The sequence below is a fragment of the Panthera tigris genome, chromosome C2 (assembly GCF_018350195.1).
Source record: "Panthera tigris isolate Pti1 chromosome C2, P.tigris_Pti1_mat1.1, whole genome shotgun sequence".
In the NCBI taxonomy this organism is placed as follows: domain Eukaryota; kingdom Metazoa; phylum Chordata; class Mammalia; order Carnivora; family Felidae; genus Panthera; species Panthera tigris.
This window is the reverse complement of record NC_056668.1, coordinates 111505190-111529574: the sequence shown is the minus strand read 5'-3', so window position 1 is coordinate 111529574 and position 24385 is coordinate 111505190. Positions and strand designations below refer to the sequence as shown.

General features: G+C 35.1%; 1 protein-coding gene across 10 annotated transcripts in view; it reads left to right on the top strand.

Moving 5' to 3' along the window:
* Positions 1-10017, top strand: part of LOC102959688 (arylacetamide deacetylase-like 2) — a 193803-nt gene extending 183786 nt beyond the window's left edge. For all 10 annotated transcript variants that reach the window (XM_042956841.1, XM_042956844.1, XM_042956846.1 and 7 more), the window contains 4 exons: positions 3294-3516; positions 5749-5818; positions 6738-6909; positions 9294-10017. In XM_042956841.1, the coding sequence (XP_042812775.1) occupies positions 3294-3516; positions 5749-5818; positions 6738-6909; positions 9294-9896 (1068 nt within the window). In that variant the 3' untranslated portion in view covers positions 9897-10017. The remainder of the gene's footprint in view (positions 1-3293; positions 3517-5748; positions 5819-6737; positions 6910-9293) is intronic.
* The last annotated feature ends 14368 nt before the right edge of the window (positions 10018-24385 follow it).

Genomic DNA, 24385 nt, shown 5'->3' with positions numbered 1-24385 from the left:
CATGAATATATTCTTTAAGACTCCAAGAAAAATAAGTTGAGAAGAAAATATTGAAATTCATAAATACATGTTTTGAAACAAATATATTTGTTAAATATATTCAGGAAGAATATAGTATAAAACTACTTTGTGGTAAATTTGGAAAATATTTCCATCCCATGAATACACTCTTTGACAAACAATCTTTAAGAGTTGATCATTCAATGGTTTGACTTGGGACAAATTGATCCAGAGCTTATGGATATTGGAAAAACAAATAATTTATGATACTTAAATCCATGGTTTCCTTGCAAAAAAATAGATAAGTAATGTAAGGAGGAAGAGAAGAAAATTAACATCTCTTTTCATTTCTTGCCATAACTTGAGCCTCATCACTCATTTTATCCCTGAATGATCTGGCTTTTATCAGATGATAACTAACTGTAATTGAAGGAAATGACAAATGGAGGTAAAGTAAGTAACAGGTTTGGAGCGACTATTGAGAGCAGGATGAAAATCAACAGATGGGTTATTAAAAAGTCAAATGACTCACTCGTCTCCTTAATTCCCCAAACATAGCAAATAAGATAAATTTTTCCTAAAAAATGTGTCTTCTCATTGCATCTCCATTTTCTCTGTTGCTTTCCTAGACTAGTGTCTCCTTTTCATCAGGATCATCTGAAAAAACTTTCTAGAGAAGGGATATGTAATGTTTATTTGCAGGCATTCTAAGGACTATTTTGGCAAAGCATTGACTTTTTCCCTTTCAATGTTTCAACCTCCAAGCATTTGTTCAAATTCATCTCCTTATACAATGAAACAATTTTACCTCTTATGACGGCCTTATGATGAGATTGGGGTCAAGAGGTGATAAGAGATGGGGATGTCTGCTGTGGATGTTACTTAGCTAAAAAAATAGTTATTTTCTATTTTGACATCAAAGTTTGAATGTGTCTTCTTCAAAATGTCTGCCTCAAAGAGATACGTAAAATGTTCTGTTTCTAGAAAAAGGCATCCAAGCAAGGAAAATAATATTTATGAAGAAAAATAGGTAAATACAAGCATCACATAACAAAAAAATAAATAATTCCAGATAGAAGAAAATATGCATTAGAAAGCAATAACATTATGTCTAAGAAAATTGCAAATGCCACTTTAAGGAGATCCCTGAAAATGTGGAGATTTTAAATTTGAAAGCCCAGCAAAGTTGGAGAAATCTCTTGAAGATTTGGGAATAAATGAGTGACAAGAGAGTTGGGTCTCAGTGAAAGTGCGATGAGCCTAGTATGAAGATCCCAAGGTCTTGCTGAGGTGTTGCCTGAAGTTATTTTCTGACTTTGGCATATCATTTCACCAGTTAGGTCTTGGTGTATTTTCAACTAAGATTAAGAAATTGTTGAAAATGAGGGCACCTGGGTGGCTCAATTTGTTAAGCATCTGACTCAGGCTCAGGTCATGATCTTGTGGTTGGTGAATTCGAGCCGTGATTGGGCTCTGTGCTGACAGCTCAGTCTGGAGCCTACTTTGGATTCTGTGTCTGCATCTCTCTCATCTCTCATTGTTCTCATTCTTTTTGTCTCTCTGCTTAAGATCCAGTTTTTAAGGATAGTGCACTAAATCTACCTTAAGTTTACTTTCTCACCTCTTAACTAGTGAGTGGTTATCCTTGATCAACTGGCTCATCAAAGGTTTCAAATAATGGGAGTTGGTAGCTCCCTAAAGTGACTAGAACACTGTTACCAAAATAAGGGATGTTTATGTCTACTCAGATTCTAAAGGCAAAAGATGTCTATAACATGGAATTTGAAATTTGGTATTATCTCTCTGACCTAGCCTATTTCCAATCCCTAAAGATAAGTATATATTATGGATTAGATATGGCTGTCTACTTGACAAATGTTTGACATATAAATGTATATAAATATTATAAATAATGTTATACAAATATATAAGTACTATATAGAGACATATACTATATATTATATAAATATATGTTTCTAATATGTAATAAGATACATACTTCTAATATATAATGTATATGTATTCTAATATATAAGATATAACATATATTTCTAATATATAATAAGATATAAATATTTCTATATATGTGTATCTATATATGTTTTAATTGAGAGCTTAATGGTATTTTAAAGCTACTTAAAGTGTCAATGTCAAAATGGCGGCTTTAAGGCCATATCATGTCAACAACTTATTATTCCTCATACAACTGTCATTTTTAAAATTCAAATTCTTCCTATTATACAATCTTTTCCTATTGTTCTAGTACTTAATAACTTCTTTCCTTCCATTTTTATGGGTTATTATAAAAAAACATAATTTAGTACTTTTATGTAGAGGAGTACCTGCCTTGTGTAACAGTGGCCTAGAAAAATAGATTTACATTTTGCTTTGCTAATTACTGGTTATCTCATTTTGGTCAGTAAATTGGACTTACCAGGTGTCAGTATTCCCAATGTTAAAGCAGATGAGTTAGATGATCTTTAACACCTAGTAAAATTATAGCCACCTCATATAGGTATTGTAAATGCTCTGTAATATTCTTTTGTCCCCACAGTATTTCAGGATTCTTTATATGTGAACTATTCTTTGAAATGTTACAAAGATGTTATAAAACTTACCAAAAATACTAAAGATAGTTTTATTTAAAGTAGCGTTTTTTCTTCAAGCATTTTTTAAATAAAAAAAATAACCTATTTGTAGTTGAAATAACTGAAATAGCTTTATTAGTAATGTGATAACCAGATGCTTCTAAAATTTTAAATAAAATTGACTGACCAATGAAATAACATGAAAATATTGAGATTATATACATAAAGAAGTATAAAATCTGGAGTACCTGATGGCTCAGTCAGTTAAGTGTCTGACTTCAGCTCAGGTCATGATCTCACGGTTCATGGGTTTGAGGTCCACACTGATAGTGTGGAGCCTGCTTCGGATTCTCTCTCTTTCTGCCCCTTCCCTACTTACGCTTTCTTTCTCTCAAAATAAACTTTTAAAAAAGAAATAGTTTTTTTAAGAAGTATAAACTCTATTATTTCTCAGATAATTTTTCAGATAAAAGTTTAGAATTAAAAAATAAGTAGCCACAGTACAATGATGACATTTAACAAGATTACTCTTATTCCAAAATACAACATACTTAAGATTTATCTAGAAGCAACAATAGTATATGTATCAGGATGTGCAATAAGAACTCTAGGGTGTTATATTATTCCTTCTTCCATGTTGGTTGCATCTTTCTATGCATTTGGTATTAAAATTGAAATATTCAATGTTTGAAATTTTTTTAACAGGCTACGTTATTGGAAAATATGGGTCTTATTGGATATGCGGAATTATTTTCCATGTTACTGAAATTGGACCAAACAGTACTAATTTCAGATGAAAACATTACAGTGATGGATACAAAGTTTACTGACATTCCAGTATGTTTGTACTTGCCAAAGAAGAAGTCAGAAAGCCAGAGACGGGCTGTAATTTTTATTCATGGTGGTGCCTTTGTTATGGGAAGTTGCAGTAAGTGTATCTTATATAAGCAAATGTATATGTGTGTGTGTGTGTGTGTGTGTGTTGCATATTATGTAGATATATATTCAAATATATTTGTATATATAACTGGCAGAACTTTATTTCTGTGTTATTTGTGTTTGTGACTATGTGTATGTATCTTAGAGATTTTACCAATCATAGTTTAGACATATTTTTCACAAACTTCTTAGAAAATAAGTATATTAGATTTTATTTTTTCGAAAAACTTTATCAAATAAAGTTACATTGACGTTGTAAAATTGGAAATTCAATTATTAACCTTAAAACCTAACTTTGAAATTACCAAATGACCTGACTTCAGGTTCAGAAAGATAGAAGTGAACAAGATATTGTAAATGTTGAGTCAGAACTGATATTATTTACAACTTCCAAGTAGCAAATACAGTTCATATTGTAGACTGTGATACAACAATACTTGTTTTGGGACTTAGAATCCAATGCATAATTCTGAACTTAAAATAAAACATAAAATAGAACTGTGTAATCAGCTCTTCCCATAAATGCTATCCCCATCTAGTGTTGGAGATGATTTTAAGAAATGCCAGTGGAGTAGCTAAAATGCTTATACATTCCACAAACATTCACACAGACACAAACTCAAACATGCTCTAACATACACATACTGAGTTATACATATTACATATATACAGAGTTGCTTGTAGAATGTCAGTATTATGGAGTCACCACACAGCATAAAACACAAAGAATGTTTTACAAGACACTCAGAAGATAGAAGAAGCTAATGGTAAGGCTCCTTTCCTTGAAGAACCCACAGCCTGGGTCATTAAACCCAGATTGACTCCATGATCTGTTAATGTTTCAAGACTACTACATATGCTACTGTAATCAGGTGGATGGTCAACTTTTATTTTGTTGGGTAAGCACATTCTTAGGTACTATTGTCACAGTCTTAGAAATAAAGAAATAGAGAATGATAAAGTAACTTATTTAAAGTCCTACTATTAGTAAGTGGTAGAACCAGTAGTCAAAATTAAGCTTGTTAGCAGGACCCACAGCATTCACCCTCACACTACTAGTGAGCAGCCCCATCATGTGGCTTTAAGATGCTGTGTCCTATATGTCGTTACTTCCTCTCCTTCATGCCAATGACTATTGTAAACCTTCAGCACTCTTTCCAGCCCTCAGCTTATCCCTCCTGAGCTATCAAGGATGTATGTCCATAATCCACCACTGCTCCCCTCCTCCCACATAAGGACTTTCAAATGTCCTTAAAAATTATTAGCACCTTGTTAATCCTCAGCTTCACTTCTTTCTAACTGTGTCCTAGGAAAAGGCATTTTTATCTTCGGGCACAGTTGAATCTCTCTACTTTGCTCTCTACTTTCCTCCTATTATTTGGTTTATCAGTACTTCTATTTCATTTGTCTACCTACAAGCATGTCATCCCAGTTGACTCCTAAGTGTTACTACCTCTTCTCCTTTGTTCCCAAATCCTTCTCTGTACGTAGTCCTCTTTTATTTCTCAGACTCATTTCTATACACTGTGGAGTTTGTTTTCCCCTTTTGAATACTTCTTTAAGCTGTGTAATTTGAGAATGGCCATTCCCTTCTGTTTCACTGAAATGGCCATTTCACCCTCTACTCCTTTGGTTGTGTGAAACAAATTTCTTTGAACTTCCTTTTGCCTCTCGCCTTTCCCTTCATCTGTATCTCCCTCTCCAAAACAATACAAATAGAAACAAACACAAAAACAGGTTCCCCATTTTTATACTTTATAAGTGTTCATGTTTCCCAGTATTCCTTTCTGTAGCCTTTGAATCTGCAATGCTCTTTTATTTAGTTCTTTAAACTTTTCAAACTTACCCACTCCTACCCACTGGCTGATTTCCCGAGGAATTTTATCACCGGTTATTTTCCTTCGTGGTTTTAGTTTATGCCGCCACTTTTCTCCAAATTCTTACTTCACTTGTACTTAACATTTATTTCTCTGAGGTCTTTATGCATTCTCATGACTCTGTCTTTAAGTATATTTTCTTCTGCAATGACATTCTCCATTTGGTGGTAGTCATCAAATCTTATATCTTTGAATCCTTCTACATCGCAACAGATAAAGTGAAAATAGAGGGATTCCATCAGTTAATCATATTTCAGTCACTATCCACAAATATAGATGGTTTTCCATTGTTCTTTATTGACAGGGTACACTTTTATATTCTTCTTTTTTTTCTTTCATTTCAGGGCAGATGGCTTATGACTTCCTGAATAGATGGACAGCAAATAAACTTGGTGCTGTTGTTGTGGGAATAGAGTAAGGCAATCATTTTTTTTTTTTTAATTTGGGACCATCTCAGAATTTTAAGGCATTGTCAGAGTGAGAGATCTTAGTTGCTCATGATTTTTTTCTGAATTTCCAAAAATATACTGGAAAGACTAGCAAATGTCAAGTACTTTCTAGCTTCTCACTTACCAAGAAACTCTAACATGTTTTGGGCTTGAAGTGTCTAGGTGTATATCTGCACTATGTAATTTATAGGAGAGATGGGAAAAGAAAATTCTTCATACTGAGGGTGAAGTAGAGTATGCCTGAATTTACAAATGACTTTCCAACCATTGAGCCAAATAACTTACTATACTTAAATACTTATATTTCAAAGCTTTTAATTTTTTGCATTTAAAATTAAAGTTTATTTTTTCTCAAATATTATAAGGATTTTATTTTGAATCAAGTTTCTAAGTAGTGCTCATGATATAAAACATGGAATGTCATCTTGAAGAATTTTAACCTAAATAAATTTCTTATATTAGAGACTTTCAAATCATTTACTCTCTGATTTGATGCTTTTAAAATCTCTTGTGTCCTCCCAGCAGTGGTTCTGAAAAAATTTGAATTACCAATTACATTGAGAATCTGATGAACACTACAGAGCATCTCCCCTACTAATTGTTGTTTTGCTGAAAATTGTACATGCAATTTTACGAGGATAAAGACACAATCCTTGTCTCTCTCATCTTCCCATAAAGCCAACATTTTAAAACCTTTATACCAGAATTTACTTTTTATTTTAAAAATAGAAGTTGGTAGTAAATCTGGGTTCAATTGGTGAGATTAAAATTTCAGAGTGGGGCCAATTTGGTTTATTGGACCTGTTGGTTAAACTGAGTTGCTTAGATACATGCAACTGGAGTTTAATTATATATGCTTTGTTACTTTCTCTTTTTTTCTTAAGCTATAGGCTAGCTCCTCAATATCAATTTCCTGTTCCCCTTGAAGATGTCATTTCTGTGGTCAGATTCTTTCTACAGGATAACATTCTTGCAAAATATGGAGTGGATCCTTCCCGAATCTGTATTTCAGGTGATAGTTCTGGGGGTACATTGGCAGCAAAAGTTACTCAACTGGTATGTTTTATGTGTTATATATGTTGATAGTACACATACAGTATAATTCTAACACAAAAGAATCATTTTATTTGTTAGGCTATTTTTATTGGCCTTGTGTGTGTGTTTTAAAATTTAAATCCAAGTTATTTAACATATAGCATAATAATGATTTCAGGAATAGAATTTAGTGATTCATCACTTACAGATAACACCCAATGCTCATCCCAACAAGTTCCCCCCTTAATTCCCATCACTTCTTTAGCCCATCCCCCCCCCCCCACCCAACACCCCACCAGCAACCCTCAGTTTGTTCTCTGGATTTAAGAGTCTCTTATGTTTGCCTCCCTCTCTGTTTTTATATTAATTTGCTTCCCTTCCCCTATGTTCATCTGTTTTATTTCTTAAATTCCATGTATGAGTGAAATCATATGGAATTTGTCTTTCTCTGACTAACTTATTTCACTTAGCATAACGTACTCTAATTCCATCCACGTTATTGCAAATGGTAAGATTTCATTCTTTTTGATTGCTGAGAAATATTTCATTGTATGTATATACCGCATCTGCTTTTTCCATTCATTAGTTGGTGGATGTTGGGCTTTTTCCATAATTTGGCTGTTTATAGCGTTGCTATAAACATTGGGGTACTTGTGCCCCTTCGAATCAGCATTCTGGTATCTTTTGGGTAAATACCTAGTAGTACAATTGCTGGGTCCTAGTGTAGTTCTATTTTTAATTTTTTGAGGAACCTCCATGCCGTTTTCCAAAGTTGGTCTTGTGTTTTACACTGTGAAATGGCAAATATATAAAACCAACCTAATGTCCTTTTGCATAATTTTTCCTGTAGACAGATGTGGCTTTAGAGGCATTAAGGGGAGACTACATATATTGCTAAATAAGGATTTGATTCAGCCATCAAGTTTCAGAAAAATAGGACAATGTCTAGGAACTACTATTGAATATCACAAGGGATTTGTTGTTCTACTTAGCTAAATTGTAAAATCTTCCAAGCATTTGGCATTATTGTAATCCATGTTTTAAATCCAGTAGAATGTCATCAGATAGCATTTGGGGCATGTGCCATGCTTGTATGGAAGAATCACTACTGTGATGAAGAAGAACAATGGCCTAGGCTAAACTCTTGCTTTGTATAGTTAAGTAATAACCATCCAAACAATTAATATATTTGAAAATTGAATTCAGCCCCACACGTAGTTCCTACTCCCAAAACCACTTATGGAACAAAATTAGCATAAGAGGAAGCACATATACATTTACAATCAGCAGAATCTATTTACTTATTTTGTGGGATCACTTTTACTAGCTTGAGAACGTATCTGTTGAATCTCTCTGCTTCATTTTTGTTTATATGGTCACTGTTTCTTCCACCCAGTTTATGAGATGATCCTTTTTTTTTTCCTAGAAAATTATCTGTCTGAGGATGCTAGGGAGGGATCAAGGGCATAGGAGAAATTATGTTAGGGAAATTGGTCTTAGCTTCTTTATGAACTTGTGGCACTGACTATACAATGAGTATACATTTTAGAGTTGGCAGGATATCATTTCCTCTTGTGAGGTACTACTGAGATTACAGTTAATTGTCTCATTTGGTATGTCACCTACTTTGGTGAGGGGATTGGCTTTCAAAATCACTCTTCAGATACCTAGACTTACATGTGCTATGGCAGCAGGAATAGCCATTTGCCCGGATGTCATAGTTGTAGAAGCTGGTCTGTGGCTCAGGTAATTTTTCTTGAGAGATTAACTCTCCTGTAGTGTTTAGGACTAAGAGAGAAGGAACGGGGAATATATGGTGGCTTTTCTCACCCCATCACTGAGAGCTTAGGATACCTCATACCTCTGGTAAGAAAGAGAAACTCCAGATACAATGCTCCGTGTCTTTGCCTGCCCTTCAAATTTTCATAAATTCCTCTGCTTATTTACCATCACAATACATTATGTTCTCCAGAAGGCAACTTGTATATTAGGAATATTTCCTTTAACTTGGTCCAACTCCTTCTGAATTTAGTTAGTATGTGTGTTTGAGCATTCATATTTTATTGTTATAGTCTATCTTCTCAGGTTACTTTAGATCAAAAAGTGATTTTTTAACATAGCTCGTAATCTTCTCTAAGAATCTCATTATTATAATTTTATTTCATGGTCATATATGAATAAACATGTGTAAGTGTTTGATGTATATGTGTATCATAACTGCTGAAAGCAGGCTGATGCATTTTAATGCCCTTAAAATAAAGTCTAAATATTATAAAAAGAAATAACCATTAGGTCCTGTATTGGTTTTGTAACTATTTACATCATAACTGCTCATATTATTGGAGTAAAACCTCCCAATCGTATAGTTTGGAGTCTTTTCACATTTTATTATCAATTTTTTTCAGGTACAAAATGATCCAGAATTCAAAAATAAAATTAAGGCACAAGCTTTAATTTACCCTGGCTTGCAGGCGGTGGATGTTTTAATGCCCTCTCACCGACAAAATGAGCATGGTCCGATTCTGTCAAGGGATATGGCAATTAAAATGGGATGCCTGTACTTGACCAAGGATAAAGCACTGCCCCAAGCAGTGAGAGAAAATCAACATATGCCCCATGGATCAAGACATCTGTTCAAGTTGGTTAACTGGAGTACTCTTCTTCCTGAAAAATATAGAAGGAATCACATATATACTGAACCAATTATTGGGAAGCTTAACTCTTCGTATCCAGTACTTTCGGATAGCAGGTTATCACCCTTGTTAGCCACTGATTCCCAATTAGAAAAATTGCCACTAACTTATATCATCACCTGTGAACATGATATCCTAAGAGATGATGGACTTATATACGTCTCACGACTTCGAAATGCTGCAGTTAACGTTTCTCATGACCACATAGAGGATGGGATCCATGGAGCACTTTTTTTCATGACAACACCATTTTACTTACATGTAGGCATTAGAATAAGTGATAAATATATTAATTGGCTTGAAGAAAATCTATAAATAGTACATGTAGCTAGCTAATTATTTAGTAATATAATCCAAAGGTTATATTTGAAAGTTTGTGACTTTAAGGAACAGAACAATGATATTCTTTTTGAATAAATGTAAGTTTAAAAGCAAAGATTACTGTGTACCTTTGAACAAGTTACTTAATTTCCCTAAACTTGGGTCTTAATAAATGTAGAGATTCACTGTATTAATCCCATTAAATACAATTTATTTTGCTTGATAAGTTTTAAATATGCACCAGTAATAGTAATTTTTTTTTAAAAAGTGTGATTATAAACAAAACAAGCAGGACAGTATCCAGGTAGTGATAGGAATGGTAGTGGTAAGTGAGGAGAAGTTTTAAAGAAGAAAAATCACAATGGCATTTGTGTGTAGGAGGAAAACTACATTATATTGAAAACCTGTTTTTTCAATTAATGGTCCATACAGTAATTGTATTCACCAAATGTAAATTCCATTAGGTTTTTTATTTTTTTCAATTCACCTAATACAAACAAAATCTGCTTTCAAATATATTGCTCAGTTTCTTATAGAAGGAAAGGATTAACATGTAGGCTATAAATTCTTTCAAAAGCCTAAATATTTGGCTCTCACTATGCTTTTTTTGTAAAATTAAGTTTATTTATTTATTTTGAGAGAGAGCACAAGTTGGGGAGGAGCAGAGAATAGGAGAGACAGAATCCCGAGCAGGCTTCATGCCATCAGTGCTGAGCCCATTGCAGGACTCGAACTCATGAACTGTCATGAACTGTGAGATCATGACCTGAGCTGAGATCAAGAGTCAGATGCTTAAGCAACTGTGCCACTGAGGCACGCCCTCACCCCCACCCAACACTCAAACTTTTAAAAATATTGATTGCTATATTATCAATCCAAGAAAGTTTCTAGTCACATACTGAACACTGATTAAATAAAGAAGCAGAATGTAGTTCTAATGACCTGAAGATACTAGGATGACATAAAATCCTGGGTGATGTGCTCTCACATGGGGGACACATAGGTTGTATCATGAAATTATAGGTATAACTTTGATAACTTATTTATAGATTTGGTTTTCCTACATATTAACATAAAGTTATTGAGTAAGAAACTTTTGCAATCCTTTAATGCTGTTTGAATCATTCTATAATATGTCACATAAATCAATATTGGTTCAGTGTGGGAGAAGACAAAGATAAGCAGTAAAACAGACTAGAAAATACAGAATTGCAATATCAGTGATGAATTTCTATGTGGAAGAACAAAAGTGGAACACAATAGAGGGTTAATTAAGATGGTAGAGTATTCAGGGGCCCTGGACTTGCCTTGTTCCTCGAACATAGTTAGATTAACATCAAATTATTTCGAACATTTAGGAAATTGATCTGAGGATTAAGAGAAGTATTTCCACAATTAGAGGGAGAGAACTTGGCAGGTATGAAGTGCAGAGATGTGAATTGGGGGAGAGAAGCCCACAGTGGCACAGGGAGAGGAGAGAGTGAGCTGGGGAGAAACAGCAGCACATAGGGTTCCTACTAGAAAAACACTTCGCCAAAATGGGGAGTTGGGAGGAACTGACTATTGCAAGTTTTTACAAACAGGAGAGCTCAAAATTCTGAGATTTTAGGAGTCCACAACATATGCTATAGTCAAGCCATACGGGCAGTGGTGCTCCTGGAGAGAAGGAAGGTGGAGGTATCCCCTGTGTTGCATGGGGAGAAAACATTCCCCTTCTTGGAGTACATACAGAGGAGGGTATATTGCTTCTCCAAGGGCAAAAGACCCAGAGAGCATCATTGAATGGCCATTCATCAGCAAGGGACAGAAGTGCACGGAGAGGGCAGATAACTTGGTCACTGTTTTTCACTGTACGTCAACATAAACTCCAAGCACCTGTGAGGTCATGCAGCTGCTTTTCTGGGACAAAATGGCACCAGACATAGCACAGTGAAGTCTCCTCTAGAGGAAGGGAGTGGGTCCACACCTTGTCAGGCTCTTTAAGATTTGGAGTTTTGAATCCCAGCCATGCCAGAGATAAAACACAGGAGATTGTGGTGCTAGGTGTTTGAGGGCCTGGCACAGGCAGGTATCTGACAGAAGTCTGAAACCCAAGAGGGGAGTTGGTTCACTTGTCTTTAAGGGTTTCCTGAATAGGGGTGGGTGAGAGCTCCCCTCTCCAGGGAGGAGAGAGTGGGATGATGTCATCTTCACCCCACCCACCAGCACTGTTGGACTTCAGTGGACTTTGCTCAGTGAGCAAAAAAAAAAAGTGCCCGCGATGCAGGCTGGAGCCACTTATACCAAACCCCAACCTCTGCATATTACAGGTGCATCTTAAGGCACGTCTGACTGTGAACCAGTGCAGAAAGCCTGTCGCACATAGAACAAATGCATGCGTCAAGTGTACACATCATAGAGTGCTCCAAAGCGTGAGTTTCAGTTCTGATAGAAATAGGACCAGGATTTCTTTTTTTTCATTCTTTAGATTCAGGCTTGTAGTTTTTGTTTGGTTGTTTTTACATTTGCTTCCTTTTTTTTTTTCTCTCTCTCTCGTTTTCTTTGAAATCAGGCTTATAGTTTTTTGTTTGGTGTTTTGTTATTTCATTTTCATTTTCTCTTTTTTTGGATCGGGCTTATTTTAACAAACAAATCAAAGCACACCTAGTTAAAGGTCCAAACAATCCTCCATGCAAGAAAGGAGGAACTCTACAGAGGACTGACCTGTGGAAAAGAGCAGCAAAAACACAACAGCAAAGTGCACAAAGCACACACCAGAAACACTTCCTGAAGTGCTATGCCCTGGACAGTGTATGAACCCTTCTTAATATAGCATTACTGTCAGGAGCAGGAAACATAACAAGCTTTCATAACATGAAGAAAGAGAAACCTAGACAAAATGACATGACCGAGGGATTCTGCTCAAAAGACAGATCAAGAAGAAACCACATGTAGGGATTTGCTCAAAAACAGATATAAGCCATATATCTGAACAAGAATTTAGAACAACAGTCATAAGAATGCTAGCTGGGCTCTGGAAAAGCATAGAAGACACCAGATAAAATACTTAAAAACTAGTCAGGTCAAAATAAAAAAATGCCAGTATAACTGAAATGCAAAACTGGATGTAATCATAATGAAGATGGAAGAGGCAGAGGAATGGATAGGTAATACAGAAGATAAAATTACGGAAAATAATGAAGCTGAAAAGAAGGGGGAGAGGAAACTATTAGATCATGAATATATACTTAAGTTATCCACAAAGCATAATAATATCTGTATAAAAGGAGTCCCAGAAGAAGAAGAGTGAGAAAAAGAAGGTTTATTTGAACAAATTACAGCTGAGGACTTCACTAATTTGAGGAAGGAAACAGGCATTCAAATCCACGAGGCCAAGAACTCCCCTCAGAATCAACAAAAACAGGACAATACCAAGACATATCATAGTGAAACTTGCAAAATACAAAGATCGAGAATTCTGAAAGCAGCTGGGGACAAAACGTCCTTAACGTACAAGGGTAGATGCATAAGGTTAGCAGCAGACCTGCCCACAGAAAACTGGCAGGCCATAAGAGAGGAGCATGATATATATAATGTGCTAAGTGGGAAAAATATGCAGCCAAGAATACTTTATCTAACAAGGAAGGAGAGAGAGAGTTCCCAACACAAGGAAAAACTAATGGAGTTTGTAAACACTAAACCAGCTCTGCAAGAATTATTGAAGGCGACACTTGGGGAAGAGAGACAAAGGCAACAAAGACTAGTAGCAACAGAGACAATGTACAGGAATATTGACTTTCTGGGTAGCACAATGGTACTAAATTCATATCAATAATTACTCTGAATGTAAATGGACTAAATCCTCCAATACACATGATACACATAGGGTATCATAATGGATAAAAAATTAGACTTATTGATATACTTCTTACAAGAGACTCATTTTAGACACCTTCATATTGGAAATGAGGAAATAGCCATTTATCATGCTAATGGAGAATGTGATACACCACATTAATAAAAGAAAGTATAAGAACCATGTGATCTTCTCAGTAGTTGCAGAAAAAGCATTTGACAAAACACAGTATCCTTTCTTAATAAAAACCCTCAAGAAAGTAGGGATAAATGGAACTTACCTCAAAATCATAAAGGCCATATGCAAAAGACCCATAGCTAATATCATCCTCAATGGAGAAAAACTGAGAGATTTTCCCCTAAGGTCAAGAACACAACAGGGTTGTCCACTCTGACCACTGTTGTTCAGCTTGGTACTAGAAGTCCTAGCCTCAGATATCAGATAATAAAAAGAAATAAAAGGCATCCAACTTGGCAAGGAGGAAGTCAAACTTTCACACTTCATGGATGATACTATACTTTATGTAGAAAACCTGAAAGACTTCACCATAGAATTTCTAGAACTGATACATGAATTCAACAAAGTCACAGAATATAATATCAATGTACAGAAATTGGTTGCATTTCTATACACCAACAAAGAAGCAGCAAAAAGAGAAATCAAGGAATCGATCCCATTTACAATTGCACCAAAAACCATAAGATACCTAGGAATCAACCTAACCAAAGAAGTAAAAGATCTGTACTCTGAAAACTATACAACACTAATGAAATAAATTGTAGACACAAATGGAAAACCTTCCATGTTCATGGATTGGAAGAGCAAGTACTGTTAAAATGTCTGTTCTACCCAAAACAATCTACATATTTCATGTTATCAGAATAACATTGGCATCTTTTGCAGAGCTAGAAGAAACATTCTAAAACTTGTTTGTAACCAAAAAATACCCCAAATATCCAAAGTAATGTTGAACAAGAAAAGCAAAGTGGAGGCATCACAATTCTAGATTTCAAACTGTATTACAAAACTGTAATCATCAAGAGGGTATGGTACTGGCACAAAACAAATAGATCAGTGGAACAGAATAGAGAACCCAGAAATGGATCCACAACTTTATCATCAACAAATCTTTGACAAACAAGGAAAGAATATCCAATGTAAAAAAGACAGTCTCTTCAACAAATGGTGTTGGGAAAACTGGACAGCCACATACAGAAGAATGAACCTGGACAACTTTCTTATACCATACACAAAAATAAATTCAAAATGGATAAAAGGCCTAAATGTGAGACAGGAAACCATCAAAATCTTAGAGGAGAACACAAGCAACAAACTTTGACCTCAGCCAGAGCAACTTCTTACTAGATACATCACTGAAGGCAAGGGACACAAAAGCAAAATTGAGCTATTGGGACTTCATTGAGATAAAAAGCTTCTGCACAATGAAAGAAACAATCCACAAAACTACAAGGCAACCTATGGAATGAGAGAAGATATTTACAAGTGACATATCAGATAAAGGTCCACTGTCCAAAATCTATAAAGAACTTATCAAACTCAACATCCAAAAAATATATATAATAATCGAGTTAAGAAATGGGCAGAAGACATGAACAGATATTTCTTCAAAGAAGACATATAAATGGCTAACATATACATGAAAAAATGCTCAAATAAGAAATGCTCACATCATTCATCATCAGGGAAATACAAATCAGAACCAAAATGAGATATCACCTCACACCTGTCAGAATGGTGAAAATTAACAACTCAGGAAAAAACAGATATTGGTGAGGATAAATAAGGGAATCGTCTTACACTGCTGGTGGGAATGCAAACTGGTGGAAAACAGTATGGAGGTTCCTCAAAAAGTTAAAAAACAGAACTATCCAATGACCCAGCAATTACACTAGTAGGTATTTATCCAAAGGATACAAAAATTCAAGGTAGCACATGTACCCCAATGTTTATAGCAGCACTATCAACAATAGCCAAATTATGGAAAGAGCCCAAATGTCCATCGACTGATGAATGAATAAAGAAAATGTGGTATATACATATACAATGAAATATTATTCAGCTATCAGAAAGATTGAAATATTGCAATTTGCAATGATGTGGATAGAGTGGGAATGTATTATGCTGAGCAAAATAAATCAGTCAGAGAAAGAAAAACAGCCTATGATTTCACTCATGTGGAGTTTAAGAAACAAAACAGATGAACACAGGGGAAGGGAAGGAAAATTAAACAAGATAAAAATGGGGAGGCAAACCAAAAGAGACTCTTAACTATAGAGAACAAACTGAGGGTTGCCTTAGGGGAAGTGGGTGAGGGAATGGGGTAAATGTGTGATGGGCTTTAAGGAGGGCAGTTGTGGTGAGCACTGGGTACTATATGTAGGTGATGAGCCACTAAATTCTACTCCTGAAACCAATACTACAGGTATATGTTAACTAACTTGAATTCAAATAAAAACTTGAGGAAAATAAAGTGGAACACCATATTATATGATAAATAAAAATAAGTTGTAAAAAAACTAAAGATATGAATAATAATTCAAGAATAATTAAAAATATTAAAAAATTTTTGGAGTAAGCAATATGTCTCACTTGTCCTGTGACAAGAACCAGGTAGTATTTTCCATTGCTACCTGTTAAACAGGCTCTCACAGGGAAGAAAGTGTTCCAGAGAATGAACAGTTTTTACAGAGAATGAATATTTGTACATTTTGTGGAAGTTCAAAAGATTTAGATTAACATATAGACAGGAATCATGAGTTTTAACATCAAGGAATGCAGGGAGTAGAAGCATTGATGGCTATCTTAAAGACAACATGATTTTCTTTCAGGCTGCTCATTTACAAACCAGGTATACAACATGCATTTGGTGGGCCATAAATCAGGCTTTCGGTTTCAGCAAAGTTTATGTACACTCGTGCTGACTTGGAAAGAAATCTAAAGCGGCTTCCTTTAAAGACCAGGCCTTTAGAGAGTTTTTCTCTCATCGGGCTTTAGCTTGTTTTGTTTCTCCTCCTTGCTGAAATATCCAGGCATGGTGTTACAGTTTCAAGTTAAAGGTCATGACTCCAGGGATTTAGTTTGTGAATTTCTGCCTTATGAAGCAACAGGAGGAAGATTGTTGTCCTCTCTGCAGGTGTTTGCATCACACACAATTCGGAGTTACCTAATCTTCTGTGGGTGTTTGGGTGTTTTTTCCAATACCTTTCCCCTCTCAGCCTAACTATACCAGGTCAGACTTGTTTTTTCTTTAAACACCTTTATAGATGGATGTCCAAATAATGTATTGTGTAAACCAAGGTAATTGTGAAGGTGATGACCTCAGGTGAGAGGAACATATGATCACCCTCTACAGCATGGAACGTTTCCCCAGTTCCTTCAGGATAGAGCTTGAATTCCCACATTTGTCTTACGAAGCCTGTCTTTGTCTCCAGGTCAGTCTGTCTCCGTGGCTTTAGCTGCTGTATATAATTAGACCACCAAACCAACATCTTCTACATGCCTGAGGCTTTCCTTGTGCCAGGAAGATGCTACCTCTTAGCCTCCCCAAACAAACACCAGAGAAGCACATATGCAGCTTTCGATTCACTTCTTCAGAGGTATTTAACTGCTCTATGATACATTTTTGTGACCCTTTCTCAGTAGAATTCACCACTGAAATAAAGAGAAAAGAGTGTGTACAAATGCACATGTACATACATTCATATGCATAGACTATGTTTCTATACAGCTGTTCTTTCATTTATTGGTGAGAGCTACGAAAAATGGAGAATTTGCCATGGATGCATAACTCATAAATTTTAGGATTTTTTCTTTAGAATTTAGCACAGATTTTCCCCTGTTGTTTAAATGGCTTTCTATACTTGTTGATGTCTATTTCGTTCTTAGTATTTTCTATTTCAATTGAGTCTTTTTTGATATTTAGTTGTTTAGAGATTTTTTTTTTTTAGTTTTTAACCTAATTGTGATAAGACCTGAGAATATGGTCAGTATGTTACAGTCCTACAAAACTTCTTGAGATTAGGGTTATTGCATAACGTGATCAATTTGTGTATACGTTCATATGCATTTCTAAAGAATATTAATCTTTAATTGTTGGTTGAAACAGTCTACTTATACCATGAGTTTGAGCTTGTTAATTAATGTGCTGTATAAATCTTCCACATCTTTCCTAAAACTTTTATCTACTTGATCTCTTAATGATAGGAAAGAAGTATTAAAATTCTCTCATTAATGCAGTGAATTTTTCAGTTTCTTTTTGAGTTTTATGTTTTTTCCGTCCCTATTTTGAGGCTAGTTTACTAGAGTATGGAATTGATCTGTCATCTAGGTGCATAAAAATTTTTTGTCACTATTTGGTGAGTTTCTTTATCTATAGTTTCTTTATCTATCTATCTATCTATCTATAGTTTCTTTATCTGTCTATAGGCAAAAAATGATTCTTGCATCGAGCAATGTAGCTATACCAGCTGCCAACTAGACCATGTTTCTTGAAATATGTTTTGTAATATATTGAATGCCAATATTTTTGCATACTATACTTTAGATGTGATTTCTGTGACCAATATATGGATATTTAAGAATCCTATCAGACTATGTTTATTTTATTTTTACGCTATATTAAAGCAACTCTTATTATGGTTCTAGTCATGAGAATTACTGCCCATTTTTTTAATTTATCACGTTAACCATTTTTAAGTGTACAGTTCAGTAGTAGTGTTAAATATCTTCACGTTGTTTTACAACAGATCACTAGAACTTTTTGGCAATAGCTTTTTACTTTCTGTTTCTATCATGTTGACTATCGTGGATACTTCATATGAGTAAAATCTGACAATATTTGTTCTTTTGTGACTGGCTGACTCTTGCTCGGCATAATATCCTCAAGTTTCATTCATGTTGTAGCACATGACATGATTTCCTTCTTTTTAAAGCTGCATAGTATTCTAATATATGTATATGCCATGTTTTCATTATCCATTTATCTGTTGTTGGACATTAGGGTTGCTTCCGCCTTTTGGTTATGGGGAATAATGCTGCAGTGAACATGGGTGTGCAAATATCTCTTTGAGATTCTGCTTTTCATTCTCTTTCATTTCACTCAGAAGTGAGATTGTTGGATCACATGATAATTCTACTTTTAATTTTATGAGTAATCATACCGTTTTCCACATGACTGCACCATCTTACATTTACATTAATGTAACCCAGTGCACAAGTATTCCATTTCTCCATATCCTCACACCCACATGTTATGTTTTGTTTTTCTGAATAATAGCCATACTAATGCTATAAGGTGATATCGCACTGTGGTTTTGATTGGCATTTGTCTTATGAATAGAGATGTTGAACATGTTTTTGTGTGCTTTTTGGCCATCTGTGTATCTTATTTGGAGAACTGTTTATTCAAGTTTTTTGCCCAGTTTTTAAGGATGTTGTTCGTTTTTGTTGTTTAGTGGTAGAAGTTGTCTATATATTCCAGATATTAACCTCTTATCAGATATTTGATTTGAAAATATTTTCTCCCATTCCACTGGTTGCCTTTTCACTCTGCTTTTGTTTTAAGTTTATTTATTTACTTAGAGAGAGAGAGAGAGAGAGAGAGAGAGAGAGAGAGAGAACAAGCAGGGCAGGGGCAGAGAGAAAAGAGAGAAAGAATCTCAAGCAGGTTCTGCACTGTCATCACAGAGCCCAGCGTGGGGCTCGAATTCATGAACCCCGACATCATGACCTGAGCTGAAACCAAGAGTTGGATGCATAACTGACTGAGCCTCCAGGGCACCCCCACTCTTCACTCTTTTGATTGACTCCATTGATTCCCTGAAAAATTTTAGTTTAATTTTTGTATATTTTCCTTTCCCTGACTGTGCTTATGGTGTTATATCCAAGAAATCATGGCCAAATCCAATTTCCCCATGTTTTCTTCTAGTTGAATAGTTTTAGGTCTTATATTAGGTTATGGAGTTAATTTTTTTTATATGTTGTTAGACTATGTTTATTTCAAAATACTTTTTACTGTAAAATCAAACACAGATATGATAAACCACATTAAACAAGTATATAGTTAATGAATTAGGATACTGTGAAGACCCATATCAACCGCCACTCTGGTTAAGAAATGCAACTTTGCCAAGTTACCCATGTGCCCATCCTTGTGTCACAATTAAATCACTACTCTCCCCTCTTTCCAAGTGGAACCGCTGTCCTGAATTTTAGTTATAGCTTCACTGCATTTCTATATAATATTATCACCCAAGTATGAATCCCTAGAAACTCTAGTTTATTCTTTCACCACTTGAAACATGGCAGTCTTCTTAAATCTCTTTCACTCTCCAAGTATGCTTCATAATTTTTTTTTTCCTTTGGCCACTGGGCTCTCCTACAAGGACACTTTATTCCTAATTTATCTGTGGAAGAATCTCAGCCTGTACGGTTTCCTACAGTCTAGATTTTGCTGACTGCACACTTCTTGGCAGTTTACCATGTTCCTCTGTCTTGTGTGTTTCCTGGGAATTATCAGTTGGAATCCAGAGGTTTGACCAGACTTAGGTTCAATCTGTTTAGCAAGAATATATATGATGGGGCTTTATTTCATCAGGAAACACATATTTGTCACTACATGTTAGGTTAAAAGCCATCGAGGCTGAAAATACAGATTTATTAATTCAGTGGAGTTTGCAAAATGATATTTTAATTTGATTATTTCTTTTATACATTACCTTGAAAGTATTATACAAGATGGTTACCTTCATTTTTAGTATTTATTTCCTTGTATTCATTTCCTCTTTTCAAGATAACGAATTGATTCTCTGTTATCTTCAGAATGTAATCAACCGATTAATTAAAAAATAACATATCAGTACACACTTGAGAATTAAAGCCTATTTTATTGATTGATTTCTCTTTTTTTGAGGCATTTTTTGTTTATTTTATTTGAGAGAGTGCAAGGGAGCAGGGGAGGGGCAGAGAGACAAGGAGAGAGAGAATCCCTATGTGGGGCTTGACCCCACAAGTGATGTGATTATGACCTGAGCCAAAATCAAGAGTTGGACACTCAACTGACTGAGCCATCCAGGTGCCCCATGTTGATTAATTTCGTATTAAAGAAGTTCAGTATTCCCTCTTTGGGCCAGTGGAAGCTCCTTTCAGTCCTCTTGATATGACTCTTGGTATGATATTCTTTGCAACCTGTATTTTCCAGGCTCATTTTACACATTTTATGAAAGGGATCTTGGATTAGCCATTAATCCCAGATCCCTGGTTTTCCTTTAATATTTGATTTATTTTAATGGTGGTGATATTTCAATACCACAATCTGAGCACTAGGGTTATTCAGCGGGCAAAACTAGGAATTTTTACAAATACCTATTTTAAAAGAAAAAATAATTCTTGATATCCTTGATAATAATTGCAGTTTGTTATTTCCATCTCAAATTCAAGACCATAGGGTTTTTACTTGATCTCTTTAGTATCACTTCCCTTTTTTTCCCCACTGACAACCCAAGAATCTAGGCACTTGGGGAAACATATATATGAGAGAATAAAGACATCCCACAATTTTTTTTAATGTTTATTTTGAGAGAGAGAGAGAGAAAAGTAGTTTTAGTGGAGGAGTGGCAAAGTGAGAGGGAGAGAGAGAATCCCAAGCAAACTCAGCACTGTCAGCACAAACCCCCACATAGGGCTTGAACTCTCGAACTGTGATATCATGACCTGAATGGAAATCAGGAGTCTGGTGCCTAACCAACTGAGCCATCCAGACACCCCTGTCCCACAATTTCTTATTTGTTTTTACTCACCTTACAAATTTAGTGGTCTTAGAATAACAATATGAATGTCACCACCACTAATTTTGATGACTAAAAACAGTTAAATTTTTTTTTCTCTCTGCTCTTTCTTTTCTTCCTTACTTGATCTGCTTTCACCTTTTGGTGCTATTAGACTACAATGCCCTTACTACTACACCCGCCCCTTTTTAACCATAATTGAACACTGACTCTACAATAACAATATATTTAATAATGTTAAGCAGTATTTAGGTTGTCTCAATATTAATTTTGATTACATGATTTCTTACGAAACACTCTACTAGATTTCTTACGAAACACTCTTGGTACAATACACTGATTTATTATATGTTGAATAATTCCAGATATTAAATTATTTAGTCACATTATTTCTTAAGTATGTTATATATGTATTATATTTTCTCCCGACATGAATAATGATAATTAAGTTCTCATGATAGTCTAATTATTTCCTTCATAAGCCAAATGACTTTTTGCCTGAGCATATAATTTCTTTCCTTTGTTCTTTTCAGTATAGTAACTTACAAGAATATATCTTGTTGTTGGCTATTCTGGTTCAATATTCTCAGGTACACAAAAGCAGTCTCTAATTATGTATTTTCAAGGTTTTGTTTTAATTTTAGGAAAGTTTCTTCAATTACAGTTTTTAATATTTTTTCTCTTGTTTTAATTTTTTTAATAACTGCAATTGTCCAACTTGTCATTTCTTTGCCTATCTTTAAATTTGTCACTTTCCCTTGAATATCATTTATCTCTTTTATTTTTAAAGAATGTTTTATTTTTTTCTTGAGAGAGAGTGAGAGAGCGGGAGAGAGTGCGAGAGACAGAGGCAGAGAGAGAATCTCAAGCAAGCTCCACACTGTCAGCCCAGAGCTCAACACGGAGCTTGATCTCACAAACCCTGAGATCATGAACTGAGCTGAAATCAAGAGTCGGATGCTTAACTAACTGAGCCACCCAGGCTACCCCTTCTGTTCTTTTTAATATTTAATTTTTTTCTTTTCCACATTGCATTTCTTGATCTAAATGGTTGTTAGTTGTGTTTATTTCTTTCTGTTTCTTCTATTTTAGTTTTCTTGTCTATGTTGTATATTTTGTATGAGACTTGGACTTTGATACTTTTCTTCTTCACCATTTTTTTTTAATTTGGTTTTTTGAACTTGTAAAAAGAGACAGTTCAGATATTTTCTTCTAATATCAAGAGTTCCTGCTTCAGTTTTTATGAAGTGTTAAAAAGTAGAGTGTCTTGCTTTCAGATATTTTCTGATTCAGTAGTAACTTCCACTGGCCCCAAATGGGAAGTATGGAACTCTTTTATTATTTTTCAAGATTGTTTTGTCTATTTGGAGCCCCATGCAATTCCATACAAATTGAAAGATTGGCTTTTCCACTTATGTGGAAAAGACTGTTGGAATTTTGATGGGAATTGCATTAAATCTATAGATTACTTTGGGTTGTATTGACATCTTAACAATGTTAAGTCTACCTATCCATGAGCATGTTATGTCTTTCTATTTTTTTAATGTATTTTAAAGTTTCTTTCAGCACTGTTTTATAGTTTTCAACATGCAAGCTTCTCACCTCCTTGGATAAATTTATTCTTAAGTATGTAAGTCTTTTCATTGCTATTGTAAACAGAATTACTTTCCTAATTTCCTTTGTAATTGCTAGTGAACAGCTATATGTTGGTCTAGTACTCTGCAACTTTGCTGAATTATTTTATTAACTCTGGTATCTTTCTTGTGGGTTTACTGGGTTTTCTATACCTCTGATCATGTCAATTGCAGGGGTGCCTGGGTGGCTTAGTCAGTTGAGTGTCTGACTCTTGATTTCAGCTCAGGTCATGATCTCACGGTTTGTGAGTTTGAGCCCCACATCAGGCTCTGCACTGACAGTGTGGGTCCTGCTTTGGGTTCTCTCCCTCTGTCTCTCTCTTTCTTTCTCTCCATTGCTTGCTCTCTCTCAGTCTCAAAATAAACATTTTTAAAAAGACCATGTAAATTGCAAATCAAGGTAGCTTTGTCTCTTCCTTTCCAATTTGGATGGGCTTTTCTTTTCTTATCTGGTAGCTCTACCTAGAACTTCCAGTATAGTGTTAAGTAATAGAGGTGAAGCAGGATCCTTGTCTTGTCCCTGACCTATTTATGTTTTATTTGCAATGCCTAACTGGCATAATACATTGATGTTAATGTTGTTTGTGGTTTGTCTTAGTCTGCTATAAAAAAACAAAAAACAAAACCAAACTGTAGACTGAGTAGCTAAAAGACAAACATGTATTTCTCAGTATTCTGGAGTCAGAAAAGCCCAAGATCAAGGTTCAGCAGATTTGCTGTTTGGTGAGAGACTGCTTCCTGGTTCACAGACAGCCATCTCCTTGTTGTGTCCTCACTGGCAAAAGGGGCAAAGGAGCTGTCTGAAGTCTCTTTTATAAGGGCACCATCCCACTCATGAGGGATCTACTTTCATGACATAATCAGCTTCCCAGAGGTCACTTCCTAATACAATCACTTTGATCATTAAATTTTCAGCATATAAATTTTGGGGGAACAGAAACATTCAGTCTATAACAGGGTTTAAAGAAATATTTGTACATGCCATTAAGAGAGATTCATGCCTACTATGTAAATTCATTTTGGTGTTACTGGGACTATGGCAAAAGTCTACACTTCTTTAGGAGGGAAAATTGATAAATAAAAATTGATTAATAAATAAAGAAAGGGAAATTGATCAATCCTATCTGTCAGGGATCACAAAAAGCATCATATAAGTGGCTGCCTTGAATATTCAAAGCAGGAAAAGTGTTTGATAAGCAGGTATGAGCA